Here is a 23,051-nt window from a genome sequence, read left to right as displayed (position 1 = left end):
AAGAGAATTATTGAAAATAAGATTTATAAAATATGTATATGGAAATTACTGAATAATAATAATAATAATAAAACGGATTAAAAAAAAAAAGGGAAAAAGAAAAAAACAGGGTACCAAACTATAATTTTGTCCCATTTTAATATGGGGTCTTTAACTGGAATTTCTGCCAAAATATTATTTTAACCGTTGGGGGGCCAGAGAGAGAAACATTTCGACGTCTTTCTTTTTCACCTCCTCCGGCGCCTTCTCTCATTTTTCCAGTAGGGTTTCAACTTTGCAGATCATTTTGGTAAGCCAAATGACTTCTTTTCATTAAACTCTCTTCATGAAAGTTTTTCCACTCATCTAAATCTATCTAATGATAGTAGTTTTATACTGTTTAGAGATAATTTTTGGGTTTAGGGTTTGAAGCAAGTGCTGAGTTTTGATGATAGATAAGCATAGTATTGTAGAGCTATTTTAGTAGATCATTTATATCAGTTTAGTTTTATTTATTGACTGACCTAATATTTTTAAATGAATTATTTTAGTTAAACAGATATTTATTTATGAAAAATATGATATTTATACCATGAATCTGTTGATTAAATTATTTACTTAGATGCATTTGATGTATAGTGAATTTCTAATGGTTGGTTTTTGAGATTTAAAGTTAAAATAGGATTTTTGAATTTTAAATATGATAATTTCAGATTTAAAAATTTGAGAAAAATCTGTATTAAAGTAAATACTTTGAAAGGTTTAAATAAAAATTTTGGATTGTGAGGATATATAAATTTTGTGCTAAAAGACTTAATTATGGGTTATGAGAGGTTTGGGTTTAGCATAGAATTAGAAACTTTACCTTATAAATATATGTTTTAGTTTAAGTAATTAATTAGATAGCTTGTGTATTGATATGTAAATGTATTGGTTGTGTAGATTAAATTATTGGGCTATTGGTATGAGCACGGGGTTAACCTTGTGGTAATACTTGTTCTAGACAAGAGGTAACCACTTTCCACTTATTATTCATGCTCGTAGGTTGTTTGTGATTGATTGTGAATTATAAGGAATTTATGAAATATTATTGCATTACGATGTGAGCTATGAAAGTATGTTGTTATTGAAATTGTCTTGTGAGACTTTTGTTGCAAAAGATATATGTTTACTATTATGATGATCTTAGGTATTATGAGTCAATTGAAAAATGGAAAATCCGAATTGATTTTTACATGTTGATGATTGTTTATGAATGCAATATTTTGAGTGTTGCTATATGAGGGGTGGCGGATGTTGATGATGGGTACTGTAACAAAAAGGATATAAGGGGGTGAATTATGTACATTTGAGGATATAAGGTGGTAGGGCTATCAGGTGTACACTGATTGGTCCTTTGGCCCAATTATTCATTATAGGGCATTGGTAGGGTGTCAGGGGGAACCCATGGTCCGGTCTTGTGCTCTGTGGATTTTGGCCGGTCCATATCACTTGATCGGTGAGCTTGTCTAATTACCAGTCACATGGATGAGGATTTAGCCCATGGGTTTAGTCAGAGGATATAAGGTGGGTGGATATAAGGGAGGTGGAAAGAATATTGATTGTACTTTTTATATGCTTTGACAATATGGAATTTGTTGGAATACTATGAATTTGTAATTGTCTCACTTGACACGTCACGAGCACTTACTTGTATGCTTGATGAGTAGGATTGTTGGTTACTGAGACTTTTGTCTCACCCCGTTGATTTAACACTTTTCCAGGTGATAGTTCCCGTTCGGGTCAGTCAGGGAAGGCTCCGGAAGCTTGAGCTGCTATTGCAAAATTGTAGCGCTTCCACTCTTTTGATTGTGTTGGATAGATGTATATTGCCATGATAGGGCCCATTCCACATACTCTGATATGTTTGAGATTGATTATTTTGACAGTGTACTTTTGAGAACTGTTACTGGATTGTATGCTGGTAGAAGGCCGGAGGCCTTTAGGCATTTGCATGTGATTTCTTTTGTTGATATGAGTGGTGAATCCACAGTGATCTTTGACATGAAATGACTTTTGATTTTGTTGAAAGTTATAAAAGGTACTATTTAGTAAAATCGTGTTATGGGCTTATGGTTGAAAATGATATTCTAGATTTATAATACCCAAAGCCCTATCCATTATGAATATCTTTTTGCACGCAGTTAATTTAGGAAAGTTCTTTTAACCATGATAGACATATTTATGGATTGGTTTAACTCTTTTTCTATCATGGTTAATCTCATATGATTTAGGATGTTTATATAACCATGATAGTATTTCTAAATATTTTTACAAAGTTTCTTTTCTATCATGGTTAACTTTTTGATATTGATTACTTTATAAGTGTAGTAGTTTCGTTGTTACACTCACAACCGGTCTACACAAGCACACAAACACACAACCACCATGTATTAGCTTTCAACTAATAATGTGGCTAAAACAACAATTGGGGACACAAGATTCCTAGCTCCAACTAAAACTCTACCCAACTCAAAGGGTATAACCATCAAAACAACACTCCAAGGTTATAAAAGTCCATTAAAACATCAAATCCCCTTCCAAGCATCAATTAGGGTTCAAACCTCAAGGACTCACTATAGGAATTCTACACCCAAACATCCCATTTGAACAATTGAAGTTCTAACAACAATCTAAACCGATTAAACATCCAATTTAACCTTCCTTATCATAACCCAAATCACAAAAACTCAAAATCAATCTCCACATTGTCATCCTCAGTCACAAACCTCCCAATCTCATGAACCCTAACTTCAAAAACTCCAAGTTCTTTAAATCCAAGAAAACTACACCGATTAAATACTTAGACTAACCCAAAACAATCAATTAAACTCAAAACAATCGGTCAAAAACCTCAATTCTATCACAACCTAAAAAACTCTAGGGTTTCACCATAAATCCTCAAAAATTCCAAGAAAGAAAGTAGATTAGAGGTTAAAATCACTTACTCGAGGTAATGGATCCTTAGAAATGCTCCCTCCAAGCCAAAATATGAAATCCTAGCAGAGCCTCTCTCTCTACCTCAGATTTTTCTAATTTTCGCACAACTGAACCCCTCCCGCGACTATATAGATTCGGACTCTTTCGCCGTGGCGAACTAATCCCGAGAGCCGAGAGGGATTACTCGCCTGAAAACCCGACTTCGCCGCGACGAACTCCAATCTTCGCCACGGCGTCCTTATGATTTCGCCGCGGCCAAACCTGACCGAAAGACAATCCCCCCTGGAACTCCCGGTTCGCCGCGGCGAACATACCCTGAGAGGGGTATGTTCACCTATTCCTCCAAAATACATCAATTCCAACCCAAACACCAAGATCAACATTAAATCACTAATCTATCCTCAAAATCAACCAAAAGAGGTTATTAAAATCCGATAAAACTCAGAATGTTACAAGTCTTTTGTGAACAAGTTTGAATTAGAAAAATATTTAAAAGAACCAATACTCAAGCCAGATAATTAAAAAGAATTAGATGTCTTAGACTAGTGGAAGAACAATTAAAATGAATTTTCAATTCTTTCAAGAATGACAGCAGATATTCTTAGCATTCTAATCAGTTCAATAGCTAGTAAATCTTCCTTTACTATCAGTTTACATATCTTAACAAAGTGTAAAACTTTTCATATTCGAACAAATGTTTAGGTTTTTATTTGTACTCATAACTACTGTATAATTTTATTTTAGATAAGGTAGATAAAGGTGAGAACCTTAATATTTTTTTCACCGGAGAAGAGCTCACTTGTAGTGAAGAACAATCAAATATTACTAATCTTGATGATATTGATGAAGATGAAGATAAAGATAATAATGATATTGATGTTGTTAATCTTTAGCTACTAGGTTTTTATCTTTCTATTTTTCCTGTTTCGTTAGATTTTTATCTTTTTATTTCGGACAATAGTTTATTGGTATTTAATTTTTTTCTATACGCCATTAGTTTATTTTACTAATATTTATAATTCGAATAAAAAATCTTAAAGTTTTGTTGTTTTTTTATTTTAAAATAATTAAAAAAATTTAAATTTTAAAAAATAATATAAAAAGATCAGCTCTTTAAAACCCTGAGCCCACATGTTTAGGGGACGGGTTTTAATAATTAGATAATTTTAAGGTATGCAAGTTTTAAAAGGTTAGTTTTTTTAAGCCCTGGCCCTTATTAACAGCTCTATGTCTGAGGGTAAAGCCTGGGTTTTTGGTTCTCGAGTTGTAAAATAAAAGAAGGCTGCTCATGGTGTTCCCACTTTAGTTGTCCTGCTTTTTGTCCGCAACGCTTATTTCTTCTCCAAGTACTAGTAATTGTGCACGTTCAAACTTTTTCTTTTTCAATGGGTGAATATTTCTGAGAGGTAAAAGCTGGATGTGGGGTCATCTGTTTCTTTTACACACTGGCAAAAAAAAAAAAAAGAAAAAAAAAAAGAGAAAGAAACCGCACTTGCGAATATAGAAATTGGGTTTGTTTCTTTTCCAGCATTCATTTGCGTGGGATGGACTCCTCCTTTACTGGTTACAAAAATGTTCCCAAGATATCTTTTGTTATTGCGTGTGGTCGCACCACTATCTTTCTCACTCTTCTATAGGCATTCATTCTTTTTTGTTTTTTTGGCAGGGTACACGACTTGGCCATCTTCTTTTATTTTCACGTTTGTGCTTCTTCTGTGCTGCTTTTGATTTGCTCTTCTGATCTTGATGGGGAACACTATGGTCTATGGTCACCAGCGACTTAACTCCATGATTCCTCCAACATGCGCCATGTTTTGTGCTTTTTCGCATTATTTGAGCTGGCGTGCGTGCTCACATTATTTTGGTCCCCAAAATGCTGCGTTCAAATATCACCCCTTATAAAAACTAAGTGCGGAAAACAACACAAAGTTTAGAAATGGTCATTCTAGATTGCGCAGACGAAACTAAGGAATCTTCCTGCGGGCCCCGGTATTTTCTTTTAAAATTACATTTACTCTCAAAACCGGAATTAATGTCTATCAAGAACCAAAATTTAATTATATAAAACGTGTGTATGTGGACAGGTTGCTTTCTTGCGAGCTAAGAATATCTTGCGAATGGGACCCACTCACGCCACGTGTTGTAGATCTGTGTCTCGCCCTTACGCGACAACGGGCGTCGCTGCGTCACCTGTCATTTTCATTACCGCGTTGCGTGATTTTGAAACGCCGATAATCGTGTGCGCGCCACGCGTCCAAGTGATCTGCGGGCAGGCACCGTCTGGCGTAACGGGTGCGAAGAACCGCTACCCTGTTGATCTCGCGCACCGATCTCACGGCAACTTTAACTCCGTCAATCGTTTCCTTTCTCTTACGCTCTCGGGTTCGGTTATGAAATTCGGGTCATTCACTTTGAACGGCTGAGATGCCATCCCTTGCCATCGGTTTCACACTCAACTCATCACTCTAGTTTTAAAGCCTGAAAAAGCATGACTCGGCCAATTTTCGCTTTCGAGGGTCCTTTTCCTCCAGACGTTTCGAAACTAGCCTTAGGGTTCTTGTTGATTGCCGATTGGAAGCGCGAAATTTTCAGTTTGTGAATCATGGCCGAGCATCACGAGCACGACGAGCCAAAGTCTGAATCATTGCTAGACAAGGTATCTGAGAAGATTCATGACCACCATTCCTCATCGTCTTCGTCTGATTCCGACAACGAAAAGAATAAATCAACTCCTTCAATCCAGTCCAAGGTTTTCCGACTTTTTGGAAGGGAAAAGCCTGTTCATAATGTCCTTGGTGGTGGAAAACGTATGTAGCCTATTTTTTACTTTCATTTCTATTTCTCATGGAACTTCAGTTTCCAATTCATTTATGTTATTGTCATTCTTATGCTTTAATTATACCTTTCCTCATTTATAATCTTTTGATCGAGGTCTGAATATGATTCTTCTACCCCTCTTTTCAGTAATTGAACTTGATTTGAGTGAAATCATTACTGAAGTCATATAATTTGACTTTGTTATGCCTGTTTCTCTGTTGTAATTTGTGAACGCATCCTTGAATTAATTAGAGGTAATGTCATCTTTATTTTGTGTGCAAAAATAATGAGAAATACCGAACTAGAGGTCGTGTGTTTCAGGATATTATAACTATGTAGTGCATCATTCATTGTCAAAATTCTAGAGACTAGATATTTTGAGAGCCACATCCCTGAAATGTTGTATTGGATGAACTCCCCCCCCCCCGGGGCGATATCAGATTGAGTGCAGCTTCTGATCCGGGGTTATGATTCATCCATTTTGCTATTGACGGTGAAAATTCTTCATTAAAATGTCACACTTGGCATTCAAGGGTTAGATTTGCTCCCCTCTCCAGTTTTCCTTGTCTTTGTTTTATTTGTTGGTGTCTTCTGATTTGCCTGTTCATGTAACAGCGGCCGATGTTATGCTATGGAGGAATAAGAAGATATCAGCTTCTGCTCTTGGTGTTGCAACGGCTGTCTGGGTTCTATTTGAATTGCTTGAATACCATCTACTCACTTTGGTGTGCCACTTCCTAATTCTTGCTCTGGCAATTTTGTTCCTGTGGTCCAATGCCTCAACTTTTATCAACAAGTAAAGCCTCTAGACCATGTCTAGTTTTATGCTACTTAATTCTTTTCCTTGTGTTAGTTACTTAATTTAATAATTACTATTTATCAGGACGCCACCACGGATCCCAGAAGTTCACATCCCGGAGGAACCTGTCCGACAGTTTGCTTCTGCTCTTAGAACTGAGATCAATTGGTTTCTGGCTACTTTGAGGGATATTGCATCAGGGAGGGATCTCAAGAAATTTCTTTCTGTATGTTCATTTCCTTTTCTAACTTACAGTTCTGTAGTTATTTCATTAACGTGTTCTTATAATGTGAGTTAACTAAAAAATCTATCATTATCAAAACGGAACCCCAGGAGGAGAAAACAAGAAGGGGGGCCTGGGGATTTAGGAAACAAATGGAATGAGGGTCCCCTGCATTTAAGGCTTAAAGCAGGGGTTTGAATTTGATAGAGAAATGAGAGTTTTGTGTGTGGGTCTTCCGGGAAGTTAGTGGTTAAAGAGGAATGGGCCAAAAAGAGAAGGGGCAGGGGGTTGCATTTCACATTTTTTGTTTTCGTCTACCCTGTTATTCGACGGTATATTGTAACCTGGCTGTCATTTAACGTTGAATTATGGGTCGTTATTATCATGTTTCCTGAAATAACATTGATGGTTGTGTTTATTTCTATGTTCTGTATCATGTTAGGTAATTGCAGGGTTATGGGTTTTCTCTATTATGGGGAGCTGTTGCAACTTCTTGACGTTGTTCTATATAGGTAACGAAGTTTTCCTATTTTTATTGAGGTTTATATCACAGTTAGCACTTCCTGCCCTGGAAGTTTAAGTACTATGTTGATTTATTCCATCTGATGTGCGGGGAACAGCCTTTGTTTTGCTTCACACTGTTCCTGTGCTCTATGAGAAGTATGAAGATCAAGTGGATGCCTTTGCGGAGAAGGCAACCGCGGAGATGAAGAAGCATTATGCGGTGTTTGATGCCAAGGTTTTGAGTAAGATTCCCAAGGGACCTCTGAAAGACAGAAAGAAGGACTGAAGTGGCTGACAATTGTTGTGCATTTGGGTTTACATCAATATCCTGTTATACTTTGGACCCCGTCATTAGTTAAAGCGCTATCTTGTTATAATCTTAGCTTTTTAGGGCTTCTTGGAAGAATGGCTGTGGAAGGAAGGAAATATTCTTTCCGCTTCAGCTGCTTTCCTAGTTGTCATTCCAATTCTAAGTGATATGTATTTCTTGTCTTCTTTTGGTTTAAATTTAAGATGAAGAGTTCAGGGGGTTTCTGTACATCCAGGGTTGACTTTCCGTTTATTTATAGTCATGATAAACCTTAATGACACTGATTTCATGGAGTGCACTTGTCTGTTTGATGCGTTCATCCCCCCCCCCCTCTTTTGCCTGAAATTCGTTCGTCCTAAAATTACAAGTACTCCTCCGGTCCTAATTATAAGACCCAATTGACTTATTTGAGGAGATTAAGGAAGTAAGTTGAGTTGGTTATTTATAATAAATAAGTGTTGTTATTCCTAAAATATCCTTGCTAATTAAGTATATTGGCTAAAACTATCATTATTAGAAGGATTATCTTGGAAAAAAAATGTATAAATATAAGAGAGAAAATGGATTGGGTCTTATAATTAGGATCAAATAAAAAGTTAAATTGGGTCTTATAATAAGAACCGGAGGAGTATAATATTTTTCCTGTTGCAGCTGTAAATGCTTCTTCCAGAATAAAGGTGTGTAGGAGGCCCGCATGTCCAGAGTCCGCAAAAAAAATGTCCAGCCAGTCCAAAAAAAAATGTCTGAACCAAGAAAAAAAAAACATTTTCAGGTAGGGCTGATTCACGGGCATGGCCGCACTGGGGGCGTCATATCCATTTGGCCTTGCTGAAAAATGTATATAATTATATATATTATACTATATAATATTATATTATTTTCAGTCATTATCTTTTTTTTTATTTTAGCTAAAAAAAGTTAGGTAAAGTTAGAAAAATAAAAGGAACATAAAAATTATAATTATATAAAAGAACTAAATATCAAAATATAAGATTAAATATGTTAAATTGTTCTTAGTCAAAAAAATTTTCCTTTTTCCTCCAATTTCTAAAACAAAGGAAAAAAAAAAAAACTAAAACCAGCTAACGAATAAACTTTTTTTTGGACCAGCAAGCTAACGAATAAACTAAAAAAATTGAACTACAAGAATTGGTTCAGTTATTAAATGATTTTTTTTTACCTCCTGTGAGAAATCGAAAGTTGAAGAACAAGACTGTACAAGCCTTACATACGAGTGATTGAGTCATTGGTGATAAATTCACCTTGTTTCAAAGCATGACAATGAGGTCGCATGGTTGAAATTGATGATGATTATCCATGTGTCAAATTTATGCACTTATCTTTTCATGTTATCTCTCCCACAATATTAACATTTACTTCCGATCCTTTTAATGTATATTTTAATGTTTATGGTTACATAGAAGTAAAGAAAAGAATGTTATAGTTTTATCTTCTTCTTTTTTTTAAATGAAGGTAGGGGAAATAGAAAAAGATTAATTAGGGACAACTTAGTATTTTTAGATTTACATTTTTATATTTGACCTTTCAATTATAATTTTTATGAGTTTATCAATTATAATTGAATTTTTTTCTGCATATGATATGGGTAAGGTGTCACTAAGTTGGGTAGGAAAGCCTGTCCTGCCCAGTCCAAAATGATTAGGTCCTTCTATCGGGTAGGACCTGGCAAGGGACTACAAAACGCAGCCTGTTTTTCCGTTTGTTTTCAATATTTCTGGCATTCTTTTGGCTTTTGCCATATATAACAATAAATTATTAATTAATACTGTATCTCATTTTTAATATGAGAGTTGATTGATTAATTTGAGTAGATTAAATAAGTTTGTTTAAGGCCTGCTTGTAATAACTTATAAGTAGTTTTTCAGTAATGATTTAGAGTAAGTATGTGAAAAAAGTTTTGTCTCGACTTATATGAATACTATCCCAAATAGACTCTTAGTTATTTGTAATAAATAAATGTTATCTTTTTTAAAATACCTTTGTTGATTATGTATATTAATTAGAACTATCATTTGAACAGGTGCAATTACTTAAAAAACCATTTAAAAAAAGATAAATACGAGAAAGAAAATAAATTGCAGTCTTATAATCAAGACCATTATAATTTTTTCTTGAATTTTTTTTCTTTCTATTGGAATGTAAAATGACGGTCACAATATTCAATAATTAATATTGGGCATTTTTCAGCCGTATCACGACGGAGAGGCAGAGCAAAAGCCGCATCCCACGGCCTCAAGCAAACAAGTAGGGGATGAAATTCAAAGTTAAGTAGTTTTCATCAAGTAAATCTTCATGAAGGGGGAGAATCATATATAGATAGTCTTCATGTGGTAAGCACCATGTCCTCACTATGGATGGTTCAAATTTGAAAGTTTTAATATGTATTTTTTTTCAATGATTTTTATTTTCTAAATAAGTGTTAGTTATAAGTTTTTCTTTGTCTTAAATTAATGTATCTGTTAAAATAAAAATTAATTACAATACATAAAAAATTTTAAATTGAATTTGAACAATTCAAAATCAATCTGAATAGTCCAAATTAAGATGAACAGTTCATCAATTTGTGCTCCTATCATATACTACCTCGGTCTTAATTATAAGATCTTATTTGTAAATTACAAACGAGGTCTTATAATTAGGATCAAAAATAGTACAATAATTCTACTGTATGCCACCTATTCATTATCCAAGGCGATCTATTTCAATTTTTTAGGTTTACATTGGTTAAAAAAATGTTTGAGATTTCCATTATGCCACGTATTTCATTAAAGATATCCGTCAAGAGTGGTCATCAGTTCTTGCAAACCACCGGTGGAGCCAGAGACTGAGCACTGATCCCCATCTTAAGGATGATCCGCAGGGCGTTACAAATAAATTGGGCTTGTGAAACGGAGCATGACAAGATACTGGACTTGGTGGGAAAATACCAATCAAATATTATTGAGTAATCTATCAATACTTATACAACAAACATGGACTCATAATGGGCTTACGGCTTGATACATCAATACATTGGATTTCTCAGAATACATTGGACTCTAGTCTCTCATCACCCCCCTTCAAGTTGGGGGTTGAACAAGCTAACAGCACCTAACTTGCGTATCAATCTCTCATGGTCTTCACTACCTAGAGCATTTGTCAAAACATCTGCTAACTGATTCTTACTACTAACATGTTGTAAGATGGTGTTTGGATAAAACCAAACCATGGTTTGAAAAATAGCTTCTAAAGAATAGATTCTTAGGAGAATAGATTTTGTGAAAGTGATTTTGATAAAGTGAGAATGTTTGAATAGTTGTTATCAGAAGCACTTTTTATGTGTGCTAATTACTAAAAAAAAGCATAAACTAATATGATAATTACATAAAAGATGGATTTTATAATATATTTTAATTTGAAGGAATAAAATTGTTAATAATATATTTTTTACCAACATAATTAATGATATGTAAGATAATGTAATTAATAAATAATTAATATGTGTATATATATTTATAAAATATAAGATTAAATATGTTTATAAAAAAATAATTGAGGGGTATTAAAGTCATATTATTGTTGAGATCTACTTTAACAGGCATAAACTTATTCTCTAATTTGAGTAAGAAGCATAATGGATTCACTTTTTCTGAAACTATGGTTTTGAGTCCAAAACCATGGTTTTGAGTCCAAAACCATGGTTTTGACCCCAAACCATGGTTTGTCACTTTTGCCCCCTGTTTGGCAACTCTTTTATCCAAACCATGGTTTGGGTCCCTAAACCATCGCCTGAGATGTTGCCTAAACAGGCCCTAAATCAATGACTCCTTGTTGTAGTTTTTCACACACAAAATGACAAAATATTTCAATGTGTTTTGCGCGTTCATGGAAAACGGGATTGCTTGCAATATAAATTGCAGCTTTGCTGTCACAATAAACCTTCACTGGTTCAACTCCTCTAACATCCAGATCCTTGAGCATACGTGTCAACCATGTAACTTCGGAAACGACTGATCCTAGAGCTCGATATTCTGCTTCAGCTGAGGACTTAGACACTGTTGGCTGCTTCTTGGATTTCCAGCAGATTGAAGACCCACCAAATTTAATTATGAAGCCAGTTACTGATCTTCTTGTATCATGACAAGCTACCCAATTAGAGTCTACATAACATTCCAAGTCTGTTCTACTTGTTGCAGCGAGAAATATTCCCAATCTAGGATTGCCCTTCAAGTATCTTACAACTCGTGTTGTTGCCTCCATATAAGATTTCCGTGGGGCACTCATAAACTGACTGAGAGTCTGCATAACAAAGCATATGTCAGGTTGAGTCACAGTAAGATAAGATAATCTACCTACTAGACGTCGATATGTTGAAGGTTCTTGAAGAAGAGGATCTAAGTTAGCTTGTTCCTTCTGTTTTCTTCTATTTGCCTTACTAGACTTCATTTGAATTCCCAAATTTGACAATCTGATGCTTCTCTCCATAGGAACTTTCAATGGCTTGGATGCACTTAAACCTGCATCTGAAATGAGATCTAAAGCATATCTTTTTTGATTAAGAATAATGCCTTTCTTAGACCTTACCAACTCTAACCCCAGAAAGTATTTAAGCTCTCCTAAGTCTTTAATTCTAAACTTTCAGTGTAAATGATTTTTAATGTCATTAATCTTGTCAATACTATTTCCAGCAATCACAAGATCGTCTACATATGCCAATATTACAGTAATCTCATGTTTGTTTTGTTTAACAAAGAGTGAATAATCATATCTACTTTGTCGAAACCCCCCTTATATCAAAGCCTCGGTAAGCTTTGCATTTTATTGTCTGGATGCTTGCTTGAGGCCATATAAAGATTTGTTCAGTTTATATACTTTGGTGCAGGCAAACTGATCAAATCCTTGAAGGATTTTCATGTAGACTTCCTCATGGAGGTCCCCCTGCAGGAATGCATTGTTGACATCTATTTGAAACAAATGCCAACAATGCATGGCTGCAAGAGTTAAAATACATCTAATAGTAACCATCTTAACAACCGGAAAAAAGTATCAAAATAATCGATTCCTTCTTGTTGGCTATATCCTTTAGCCACTAAGCGAGCCTCATATCATTCTACACTACCGTTAGATTTATATTTAACTTTGAAGACCCACTTACATCCAATAGCCCTTTTACCTTTTGGAATATCCACAATCTCCCAAGTTTGATTCTGTTCCAGTGCCTTCATCTCATCTCTCATGGCACTCATCCACTTGGGATCCTTTGCTGCATGCTTAAAGCTATAGGGCTCAACAACATTGTTAGTGGACATCAAATATTGTTTATAATCAGTAGAAACATGAGCATAAGTGATATAGTCATGTAAAGGATATCTACATTTTACCTTCTACTTGGCAATCACTACATCGCCCAAGCAAATATAGTCATTCAGCCAAGCAGGAGATTTTCTGTCTCTGCTTGGTCGATGTGACCCTTCCATACGGTGTTCAGTGTCAATATTAACTTCATCACCATGATTATCATTATATTCAGTAATATCAGGATCATCAGTAGTGCTGGTCTGTTTAGGACTAGATTTGACGGGAACATCTTCATCATACAAAAAGTAATATGAAACAGATTTACTAATTCCATTCTCTGAATTAACAGACAAGGCATCTTTGAAAGGGAACTTGTTTTCCACAAAATTTACATGTATACTTACAAATAGAATCTTTGTTTTGAGGTTATATAATAAGAATCCCTTTTGATTAGCAAGATATCCCATAAAAGTACATACCTTAGCCCTAGGTTGAAATTTATCAGTATTATTCTGAGAAATAGCAAAAGCAAGACAACCAAAAACTTTCAAATGATTCACCTCAGGTTGTTTTTTATATAGAAGCTCAAAGGGAGTTTTGTAATTTAGAATCTTTGAAGGAGTTCTATTAATCAAATAAGAAGCAGTTTTGATACTTTCTCCCCAGAACTTAATTGGAATTCTAGAATGGAAAAGTTGACTTCTGGCCACATTGAGTAAGTGCCTATGCTTATGTTCAACCATCCCATTTGGTTGTGGTGTGTATGGACAGGTTGTTTCATGAATAATACCCTTTTCATTGAAAATAGTTCTCAGTTTACTGTTGGTAAATTCTAACCCATTGTTAGTTCGTATTCGTTTTATCACAGCAAAAAATTGGGTACTAACATAAGTCATAAAGTTTAACAGAAGCTGAAAACTATCATTTTTATTGATCATTAAGAAAGTCCAAGTACATTTGGAGAAATCATCAACAATAGTAAGAAAATATATGTGTCCTTATAAGGTAGGTTCCCTATAGGGACACCAAATATCAACATGTATCAATTCAAAGCAACAAGAAGTAACAGAAATAGAATGAGAAAAAGGGAGTCTTGCTTGTTTAGCAAGAGGACAAACATCACATTTGGGACTGGACAAATCTATAACATCTTTCTTTATCATAGCTAGATGCTTGAGAACATCTAAAGGTGCATGTCCTAGCTTGTAGTGCCACAGTTGAGATATCTCCTTCTTTGTCCCATTGGATTGAAAATTCATAAGAGCATTGTCCAAGTTTAAAATTTTGCCAATCAAGTATAGTCCACTACAGATTCTACCAATCACCAGAGACTTCCCAGTTAAAATCTCTTGCAATGTACAAAACTTAGGGTAAAAAGAGACAATGCATTGTAGTTCCTTAGTTAATCTAGACACAGAGATGAGATTATAACAGCACGCATGGGTATAATAAACATCAGATAATGTAATGTTAGCAGACAATTTTACTGTGCTAGTATGTGTTATTGTGATCTTATCTCCATTTGGTAATTTGATTTTTCTAAGGGGCCCATAATAGATTGTAGCATTATCTAACATAGTGAGACTGTTAACAACATTACATGATGCTCCAGAATCTAATATCCAATGGGTTCTACAAAGATAAGAGGAAAACACATTAATATTACCAGAAATGTGTTCCTCAATGTAGTCAGCTATGCCGATTACTTCTTCATTAGCGTCAGTCTTGAGTAGTTGCGGGATCTTATTATACTGCTGTTGAGTAATGGAGGGCTGCGTCCCAATGTTATCTGAAATTGTAGATGAATTGGATTTCTGCTCTGCTATTACTTGGTTCAATTGAGGCGTTGAAACTGTTCGACCTTTGAAGTTAGGAGGATACCCGACCAACTCAAAACACTGCTCTCTCTTATGGCCTCGGCGATGACAGTGACTACATTCATCTTGTGATCTTCCTCTACCACATCCTCTGCCTGATCTCCCCCTTCTAGTTGCAGTAGCAGTTGCCTCAAATGGATTATAGGATTGATGTGAGGATATGAGTCATTGGTCTTCATCTTGGCAGACCATGGCATATGCTTGGTTAACACTCGGTAATGGAGACATGAGTAGAATTTGTGATCGGGCTTGTTGAAAATTGTCATTTAATCCCATAAGGAACTGGAAAAGACATTGCTGCTAGACTATTCTGATATATTCTTGGGCAGCCTCACACTTCCAAGTAGGCAAGGGTACTAACAATGCATATTCATCCCATAACTCTGAGTTTGGCGTAATATGCAGATACTGCAAGAGTCCCTTGAGTTATAGAAGAAATTGCTTTCAGGAGAGAATAAATCTTGGCACCATCGACTTTGTGAAATCTTTCTTTGAGATCATCCCACACCGTGTGTGCATCATCAGCAAATACTATACCATTAGCTATTTCCTTTCCAACAAAATTAATGAGCCAAGAAAGAAACACCGCATTACAGCCGTCCCATTGTTCCTTATAGTGTGGTTCACTGATCCGAGTGTAAGTGCCTTCAATGAAACCCAGCTTATTTTTACCTTGTAATGCCAGATGCATGGCTTTGCTCCAAATAACATAATTATTGGAGCTAGTGAGGATTTGGGAGACTAAAATGTGGCTTGGGTGTCTGAGGGATACAAGAAGAGTGGATGATTTGCGTCGATCACTGAAGAGTTGGACGTTGACTTTTTACTCATCGTAGTGAGTTCTTGGAGAGTCTTGAGCATGGTTATGATCGGTAAAACTGAAGAGAAATTCTGGGAAAACTATCGTAAGTGACTCACTTGCTCAAAGGATGACAAGATCGAAAATGCCGGAGTCCTTAGAATCTCAGTGATGGCATATCGTGAAATCTTGATTTGTCTTGATGAGGAGACGGGGAGAGATTGAAACTCACCTGTGCAACAGATGACGGGAGTGCAAACGTCAGAATCCTCAGAATCTCAGTGATGGCAGATCGTGAAATCTTGATCTGGCTTAACAAGGAGACGAGAAGAGACTAAAATGGCATTGTCACGGACCATTCTTGATGAGCTGAGAACTTCTAATAGCATTGATATCAATGTTTCTGATGCAGAACAAATGGGAAACCCTACTAGATCATAGTTTGGGTTTTGGGTACTGCAGACGGTGTTGCAGAAACGACTGCGTTGCAACGCGGTGATAATTTCTGGGGAGGAGGCAATTGGGCCTTCGACTTTTGCCTTGCATATGGGCTTAATCACTGGACTTGACGCTCTGGTGCCATGTGAAATGGAGCATTACAAGATACTAGACTTGGTGGGAAAATACCAATCAAATATTATTAAGTAATCTATCAATACTTATACAACAAACATGGACTCATAATGGGCTTACAGCCTGATACATCAATACATTAGACTCCTCAGAATACATTGGACTCTAGTCTCTCAACAGGGCTCACCAGTCATGATTGTTGAAACTATTAGAGCTAGTGGATTGCATGCTATTTCCTAAGACCTAATTCCTATGTAGTATCCAAAAAACAAAAACTCTTTTCACTAGCAACAGGAGTTGAATCTAGTAAAAAGAGCTAATTTCCTACAACGTGCAGCACCTGACAATGTCTCGAACAAAACTATCTCTAATAGAAATATACTTGTATCTAAAAAAACTCTTTTCATTCTCAGTCCCATTTGGATTTCTCCCACGTTGAACTTCGATTTATGGTCTACTCTATTCCAAAAAAAAGATCATATGCCAGGAAACCCAAACCAGTTATCTTCTCAAGGAATTGAGCCCAATATGAGCGGCCTTGGCCTTACTTCGTTAGCGAAGAGCCCACGTACGGTGACATGGATGAGAATCATTTAGTGCGCATACAACAATCGTGTCTTAATTTTTAATTTCTAATGAGACAGCGAAATTGGTTGTCGCCAAGCCTGAAAGTGTCATGCCAAGAGGCATATTCGTTGAATCTTCGCTTTTGAAGATTATTCTTTTCCCAATCCTTCGAACAACCTCACTCATCGGAAATGAATACAAATCCTTCTGGTGTTTGCGTCGAACAATTCCAAGCTGTTCTTCTTCCTCAGCAAAATATGTTTCTGCAAACTCAGCGTCTTGCTTCTCGTCATTGCCATTCACTTTCCCACTTTCCGTGTCACCGTTCACTGGGATGAGGTAATTTAATCTAGTTCTTCCGTTCCCTCTTTGTCTTTCGACTATTCTTTCCCTGGGCTGTCTCTGTCTTTTGATTCACATTGGTATTACTGGTTTTTCCCGGGCGATGATGAGATTTTACGAGCCCTTAAGAAATTCCTCGACTCGAAGTTTTTGGTGTTTGCTACGTGCCTCGTGTCTTGTTCGATTTTGTATCGTGCATTCGGAAATGTCTGATCGGATCATGATAGGAAGCCAAGCCTGCCTTGATTGATTGTGATTTGTTTATTGACTAGTTTAACACTTGGGTTTTTGTTTTTTCAAAGTAGCAGTTGGCTGCTTGGAGTGTGGCCTTGTCTTGTTTTTTTTGTCCACAATACTTGTTTCTAGTCGAAGCAATACTCAAACAATCTCTTGTTCAATTGTTTTCTTACGATTCTCTTCCTGTGTGATCCAGGCTGGGTGTGGTGGGGTCGTGAATTTCGTGTTAGGTTTGGATTAGAGTGTAAAGGTTGTGTCCAGATTCGTGGATGTAGAAATGGATGGGACTTGTTTCTTTATCAGCTTCCGTTTGGTGATTACAACTGTGTTCAATAAAGTTTTAATTGGGCCCCAAGATTGACTTTCACCATCTCTTACCTTATTGTCTCCTACCAATTTGGTTTTTGGTGTGTAGGGTGCATAGCTAGGCTTTTTTATTTTCCATTCTAGGCTTCTACTCTCTTGTATTTAGCTCTCGTCCGGATTGGAGGCACTATAATTAAAATTATCACTCGCCCACCATTTCAAGGTACTAGGCATAGATTCCAAAATGTAAAGAGCTTGAGTATTGATTGCTCGAGTTCAAATTTATGTCTAATTAAAGATACTGCTTCCTATCCTAAATATAAAATTTTAATTATAAGGTAGCTATCCATACACTCCATCTCATTTCTCACTAGTGAAGCCTACTCACATGGGCTAAGTAAAATCTCCTCTCCAAACCAAGGAGGAAAAGAATAATTGGGACCCATGTCTGCATGCCCTTCCACATGTAAAGTAACATATTAAAAGGTGGGAGTGTATCATCACACATATTACACATATTGACTTTGGACATCCCCAGGTTTAGAAAGACAGCTCATAATTCATAAATAATGTGATTTGTTTGTGTTTTTACTTCTTTATATTTTTTTATTCTAAATATAATATTTATTTTGAAGTGTAACTTATATTACAAAATATATCTTACATTTAGCACAGGATGAGTATTATACAACTATATATACAAATTTTATTTTTTATTATTTTATAAATGTCAGTTTTTTTATTTTCAATGACTTTGGACTAAATTATTTTCCCAACTTGATATGAGGGGTGAGGATTCTATTATGTCCAGGAGAAATTAAATGTCCCTTTTTAGCCTTAGGCACATAAATTGACAACTTGTGAATTGGGTCAAGATATTATGTAGTTTATATATCTACATATCATAACGAATTATTATTTTTTTTTAATTGTGTATAGATATATATATTGATTCTTTTTTTTTTTTTTACATTGAGATGGGCCAAACTATTATCCCAACTTAACATGACGGGTCAAAAAGGCTTTATTTCCTCATCGTATGCAGAAATTTCCGTTGGGAGACTCACCCACTACAGCCAGATGCACGACGCAGGTCAGATCCAGATGTAGTCAGAATAAAGTTCCGGTGAATTGGGTGGGCAACTAGAAAAAAAAAAAAAGAGACTTTATTTCTAGCCTTAATTACATGAATCAAGCCTTAACAACTCTCACAAAAGTCATTAACAATTAAGGTTCGTTCACGTTAATTCTTTCCAATTTAGAAGCATGCAAGACTAATTTATCAAGGGGGTGTTTCAAAACTCCAAGAAGCATTTTTAAAAAGTACTCCTCTGTTTTTTATTATAAGATTCAATTTTTTGAATTAGTTTGTTTCTATTTATAAAATTCTCTTTGGATTTGTCTAAACAATAATTATATTTTTACTCACTTTATTCTTAATTAATATACTCTCTCTTATTATCTTTTTTTTTAAATACATTCTTTCCCATTTTTTCCTTCACTTGAACCTATCCACTTATAAATAAGGACATATTTGAAAAAAAAAGTACATTTTTAACATTTTTATCACTTTTAACTAATTTTAGTGGTTTTATTAAACCACGTAATATAGTTTAGTAGATCTTATAATAATGCAAGTCACAAATTAAGACAAAACTCTTCGTACATACTTACTTCATATATTATAAAATTACTTTTAAAATCAAAATTTGATTTGTACCTAATCTCCCAATCTTACATTCTCCCGAGAGTTATCATAGAATCAGGAAAGGTAAAATCTTCAATCTTCATATGGATTTTTAGGGTTCAGATATTATCTCTTGCATAGTAAGATTTACATTACAGTCATTTTGTTACAACTTTAATATTAAAATTTTTATCAAAGCATTAAAAACAATTTATTGTATAATAACGAAATACTAGATCCAGTCTTAATTATAAGAGCTATTTGACTAATTTGAGAAGATTAAAGAAAGAAGTTAAGTTAGTTATTTGTAATAAATATGTGTTATCTTTTCTAAAATATCCTTGCTAATCAAGTGTATTGGCTAGAACTACTATTGTTAGAAGTACTATCTTAAAAAAAATACATAAATATGAAAGACAAAGTGTATTGGAATTTTATATTTAAGATCAAAATAAAAATCAAATAATATTTTATATTAAAGATCAAGGTAGTATGTTTCAAGTTATTTACATTAATTAATAATTATTTGCAATAAATTATCCTGAACAAGTTTTTCGGATTCGGTTCTAATCTCTAAACTATGTGAACTCGGGTCGCTCACATGAACGGTCAAGATGCCATCCATTGCCATCGTCATACTCATCCCGCTCTCTATGCTAAGGGCTAAAAAGCAAGGCAAGGCCTTTTTTGCACTCGAGTGGCTTTCTTACTCCTTCCAGACGTTTCGAAACCAGCTTAGGGTTTTTGTCGATCATCAATTGGAATCCCGAAACTCGCAGCTTGTGAATCATGGCTGAGCATAACGAGCACGAGGAACCGAAGTCTGAATCATTGTTAGATAAGATATCTGAGAAGATTCATGATCACCACTCCTCGTCCTCGTCCTCGTCTTCGTCTGATTCGGATGACAAGAAGAAGGATAGGTCGTCTCCTTCGATCAAATCCAAGGTTTTTCGACTTTTTGGAAGGGAAAAGCCAGTTCATGAGGTCCTTGGTGGGGGAAAACGTACGAGATTCATTTTCTACTGTTATTCCTATCTGTCATAGAACTTTCCAATTGATCTAGAGTACTGTTATTCTTATGCTTAGATTCTACATTTTTTCATCTGTAATTTGCGAATCGGGTTCTGAATATGGTTTTTCTAGCCCTTTTTGAGTGATTAAGCTTGGGTTAAGTCAAATCACAATTACAGTCCCAGTTGCTTGCCTTTTCCTTTAAATATGGATGAGATTTGTGCATATATATAGTCTCACATAATTAAACCTTTTTCTCTACATGCATCCTTGGACTAAATTATAGGTAATATCGCCTTGATTTTGTGTGCTAAAGTGATGAGAACTGACAAACCAGATATGGTGTAATTGTAATTGTAAATTATGCAAGATATGTAGTGCATAATTCATAATCGAAACCCTTAATTCTGTGAGAAAAAGCATCTTTAAAATTTTATATCGGATGATTTTTTATTCGTCTGTGATGTCAACTCGTGGTTTTTGGGGCTAGATTCTGTTATGGTTAGTGCAAATTCTTCATTGGTGTGGGATCCTTGGCATTTAGGGCGTCGATTTGCTCTCTACCACGGTTTCTTTTTGTTCTTTGCTTTGTTTGCTGTTGTCTACTGATTTGCTTGTTCATGTAACAGCGGCAGATGTGATGCTATGGAGGAATAAGAAGATATCAGCTTCTGCTCTTGGTGTTGCAACGGCTATATGGGTTTTGTTTGAATTGCTTGAATACCATCTACTCACTTTAGTCTGCCACTTCCTAATATTTGCACTGGCGATCTTGTTCTTGTGGTCCAATGCCTCAGCTTTTATCAACAAGTAAAGTGTTTAGACAATGCTTAAGTTTTATGAAATTTAATTTCTTTTCATGGGTGGGTTTAATTATTTGTTTTTATCAGGACTCCACCGCGTATCCCAGAAGTTCACATCCCAGAGGAACCTGTTCTACAGTTTGCTTCTGCTCTGAGAACTGAGATCAATTGGTTGTTTGCTACTTTGAGGGATACTGCATCAGGAAGAGATCTCAAGAAGTTTCTTTCTGTATGTTGATGTCCTTTTGTAACTTACAGTTTTGTAGGTCATATCATTTCTGTATGTTGATATCCTTTTGTAACTTACGGTTTTGTGGTCATATCATGAAAATGGTGCAAGCTGGTAGAAAAAATTGTTGTTGTTGAAGTGTAAAGTCTGGGGAGGGAGGGGCTGAACGGAAGAAATCAAGTGAGGGAGAGTATCTGTGTGGAGTGTAGGGTTCTACAAAAAATGAGCGGGAGGGATGGGGGTTGCATTTCATAACATTGTTCTAATTTAACAGTGAGTTATGGGTGGTTATAATGTGTGTAGGATTGTGCTCATTTCTTCTTACTTTGTTGGCTGGCATTTTACCCTGTTTTGTATTATATGATAGGTAATTGCGGCATTATGGGTTTTCTCTATTGCGGGGAGTTGGTGCAACTTCTTGACGTTGTTCTATATAGGTAACGAATCATTTCTATTTCCGTTGAGGTTGATATTACAGACCATCGTTTATTGCTTTGAAAGTTGAAATATTATTTTGATTTGTGTGTTCTAATGAGTGTGGAACAGCCTTTGTTTTGCTTCACACTGTTCCCGTGCTCTATGAGAAGTATGAAGATCAAGTGGATGCATTTGCTGAGAAGGCAACCGTGGAGATTAAGAAGCAGTATGCAGTGTTTGATGCCAAGGTTTTGAGTAAGATTCCCAAGGGACCTCTAAAAGATAGAAAGAAGGACTGAAGTGGCTGACAAAAGTGCGTTGTAGTTGGGTATTCTTCAATATCCCATTAGTATTTCGACCCCTTTATCTGTCAAAGCCTTATCTTCTAGTAGTTTATATTTTTGTAGGGTTCCTTGGTACAGGGGAAAGATCGAGCGTACTTTTGTTTCAGCTGCTTTTATGGACGTCACTGGAACTCTTATGTTATATGGATGTCTCGTTCTTATGAGACCGGGGGTTTGTGGGGGGGGGGGGGGAGGTTCTGTACATCGATGCGTAGCTTTTCATTTTATTTAAAGCTTTGATGAATCATGACAACTTCTTGATTTAATAAGGTATATTCTTGTTTGATGGTGCCTTTTATTCTGCTGAGAATTGTGATATGGGATTTGTTCATCGGCAAATTGAGAAATGTCTGCAGTATCTGCAATAATGCAGATGTTGCTTGACAGCATTTCATTCTGGCCCCGTGGGGTTGAAGCTTTGTTAACACCCCCTCCAGTTCTTTTCTGAAAATTCAAACTTCTAATTGATCCGGTCTATTTTATAGGATTTATTGAGATTGTCCAAATGTTAAATGCATTTCCACTAATTTTTTTTAATTAATTGCACTTTTTTTCTCCGTACGCACACATTTTTTTTGAACAAGGATATAGAGGGAATATTTTCCAAAAAAATTGTATTCCTCACATATTTAATACTCTTAATATTAAATTTTTGAATTATGTAAGTCTGTTAATTGGATGTTATGAAAAACAAGAGATGTTATTTAAATTATACTCTTCCCCTTGGGAGTATCTCTTTGCCATATTTAATGGCTGGTTACGTTATACATTTTATATATTTATTGACTTTTGACTTGAATTTTTATCATGATGTTTTAAAAGGGTAGGTTGTGGAGTACTCTTTAGTAGTGTCACTAAATCGAATCTATGTTATAATTAATTATATGTTTATTTTTTGAAAAACCATACGTATGATATCTGTTTTGGCTCTTGAGCAGGGCTTAGGC

At 35.5% G+C, this 23,051-nt stretch overlaps 2 protein-coding genes and 1 long non-coding RNA gene across 4 annotated transcripts; all 3 read left to right on the top strand.

Moving 5' to 3' along the window:
- The first annotated feature begins 237 nt into the window (after window positions 1–237).
- LOC114731705 (uncharacterized) lies at window positions 238–1,927 on the top strand. Its single transcript, XR_003738930.1, has 3 exons — window positions 238–289; window positions 922–989; window positions 1,743–1,927. It is a non-coding gene; the product is annotated as an uncharacterized LOC114731705 (long non-coding RNA).
- Window positions 1,928–5,457: 3,530 nt separating this feature from the next.
- LOC114731725 (reticulon-like protein B1) lies at window positions 5,458–7,920 on the top strand. The gene is made up of 5 exons (XM_028918967.1): window positions 5,458–5,765; window positions 6,391–6,571; window positions 6,659–6,800; window positions 7,240–7,309; window positions 7,418–7,920. The coding sequence occupies exons 1-5, from the start codon at window positions 5,561–5,563 to the stop codon at window positions 7,585–7,587; spliced, it is 768 nt and encodes a 255-aa protein (XP_028774800.1). The 5' UTR covers window positions 5,458–5,560; the 3' UTR covers window positions 7,588–7,920.
- Window positions 7,921–19,989: 12,069 nt separating this feature from the next.
- Window positions 19,990–22,390, top strand: LOC114731723 (reticulon-like protein B1). 2 transcript variants are annotated; one of them, XM_028918966.1, is made up of 6 exons: window positions 19,990–20,303; window positions 20,941–21,121; window positions 21,202–21,343; window positions 21,711–21,780; window positions 21,890–22,088; window positions 22,168–22,390. In XM_028918966.1, exons 1-5 carry the CDS (start codon window positions 20,087–20,089, stop codon window positions 22,057–22,059), a joined length of 780 nt encoding a protein of 259 aa, XP_028774799.1. In that variant the 5' UTR covers window positions 19,990–20,086; the 3' UTR covers window positions 22,060–22,088; window positions 22,168–22,390. The 2 variants fall into 2 exon arrangements, with proteins under 2 accessions (XP_028774799.1, XP_028774798.1); XM_028918965.1 differs by having other exon boundaries at window positions 21,890–22,390.
- The last annotated feature ends 661 nt before the right edge of the window (window positions 22,391–23,051 follow it).

This window comes from Neltuma alba, unplaced genomic scaffold, assembly GCF_004799145.2.
Source record: "Neltuma alba isolate B1F8T4 unplaced genomic scaffold, ASM479914v2 tig00012843_pilon, whole genome shotgun sequence".
NCBI lineage: Eukaryota > Viridiplantae > Streptophyta > Magnoliopsida > Fabales > Fabaceae > Neltuma > Neltuma alba.
This window is presented reverse-complemented; position numbering and strand designations above follow the sequence as displayed.

Excerpts from the sequence above, each read along its gene's own strand:
- LOC114731725 (XM_028918967.1), top strand. The coding sequence starts at position 5,561 with ATGGCCGAGCATCACGAGCACGACGAGCCAAAGTCTGAATCATTGCTA. Across the intron at positions 6,572-6,658 it reads GCCTCAACTTTTATCAACAA|GACGCCACCACGGATCCCAG; the intron begins GTAAAGCCTCTA and ends ACTATTTATCAG. Across the intron at positions 7,310-7,417 it reads CTTGACGTTGTTCTATATAG|CCTTTGTTTTGCTTCACACT; the intron begins GTAACGAAGTTT and ends TGCGGGGAACAG.
- LOC114731723 (XM_028918966.1), top strand. The coding sequence starts at position 20,087 with ATGGCTGAGCATAACGAGCACGAGGAACCGAAGTCTGAATCATTGTTA. Across the intron at positions 20,304-20,940 it reads GGTCCTTGGTGGGGGAAAAC|CGGCAGATGTGATGCTATGG; the intron begins GTACGAGATTCA and ends TTCATGTAACAG. Across the intron at positions 21,781-21,889 it reads CTTGACGTTGTTCTATATAG|CCTTTGTTTTGCTTCACACT; the intron begins GTAACGAATCAT and ends AGTGTGGAACAG.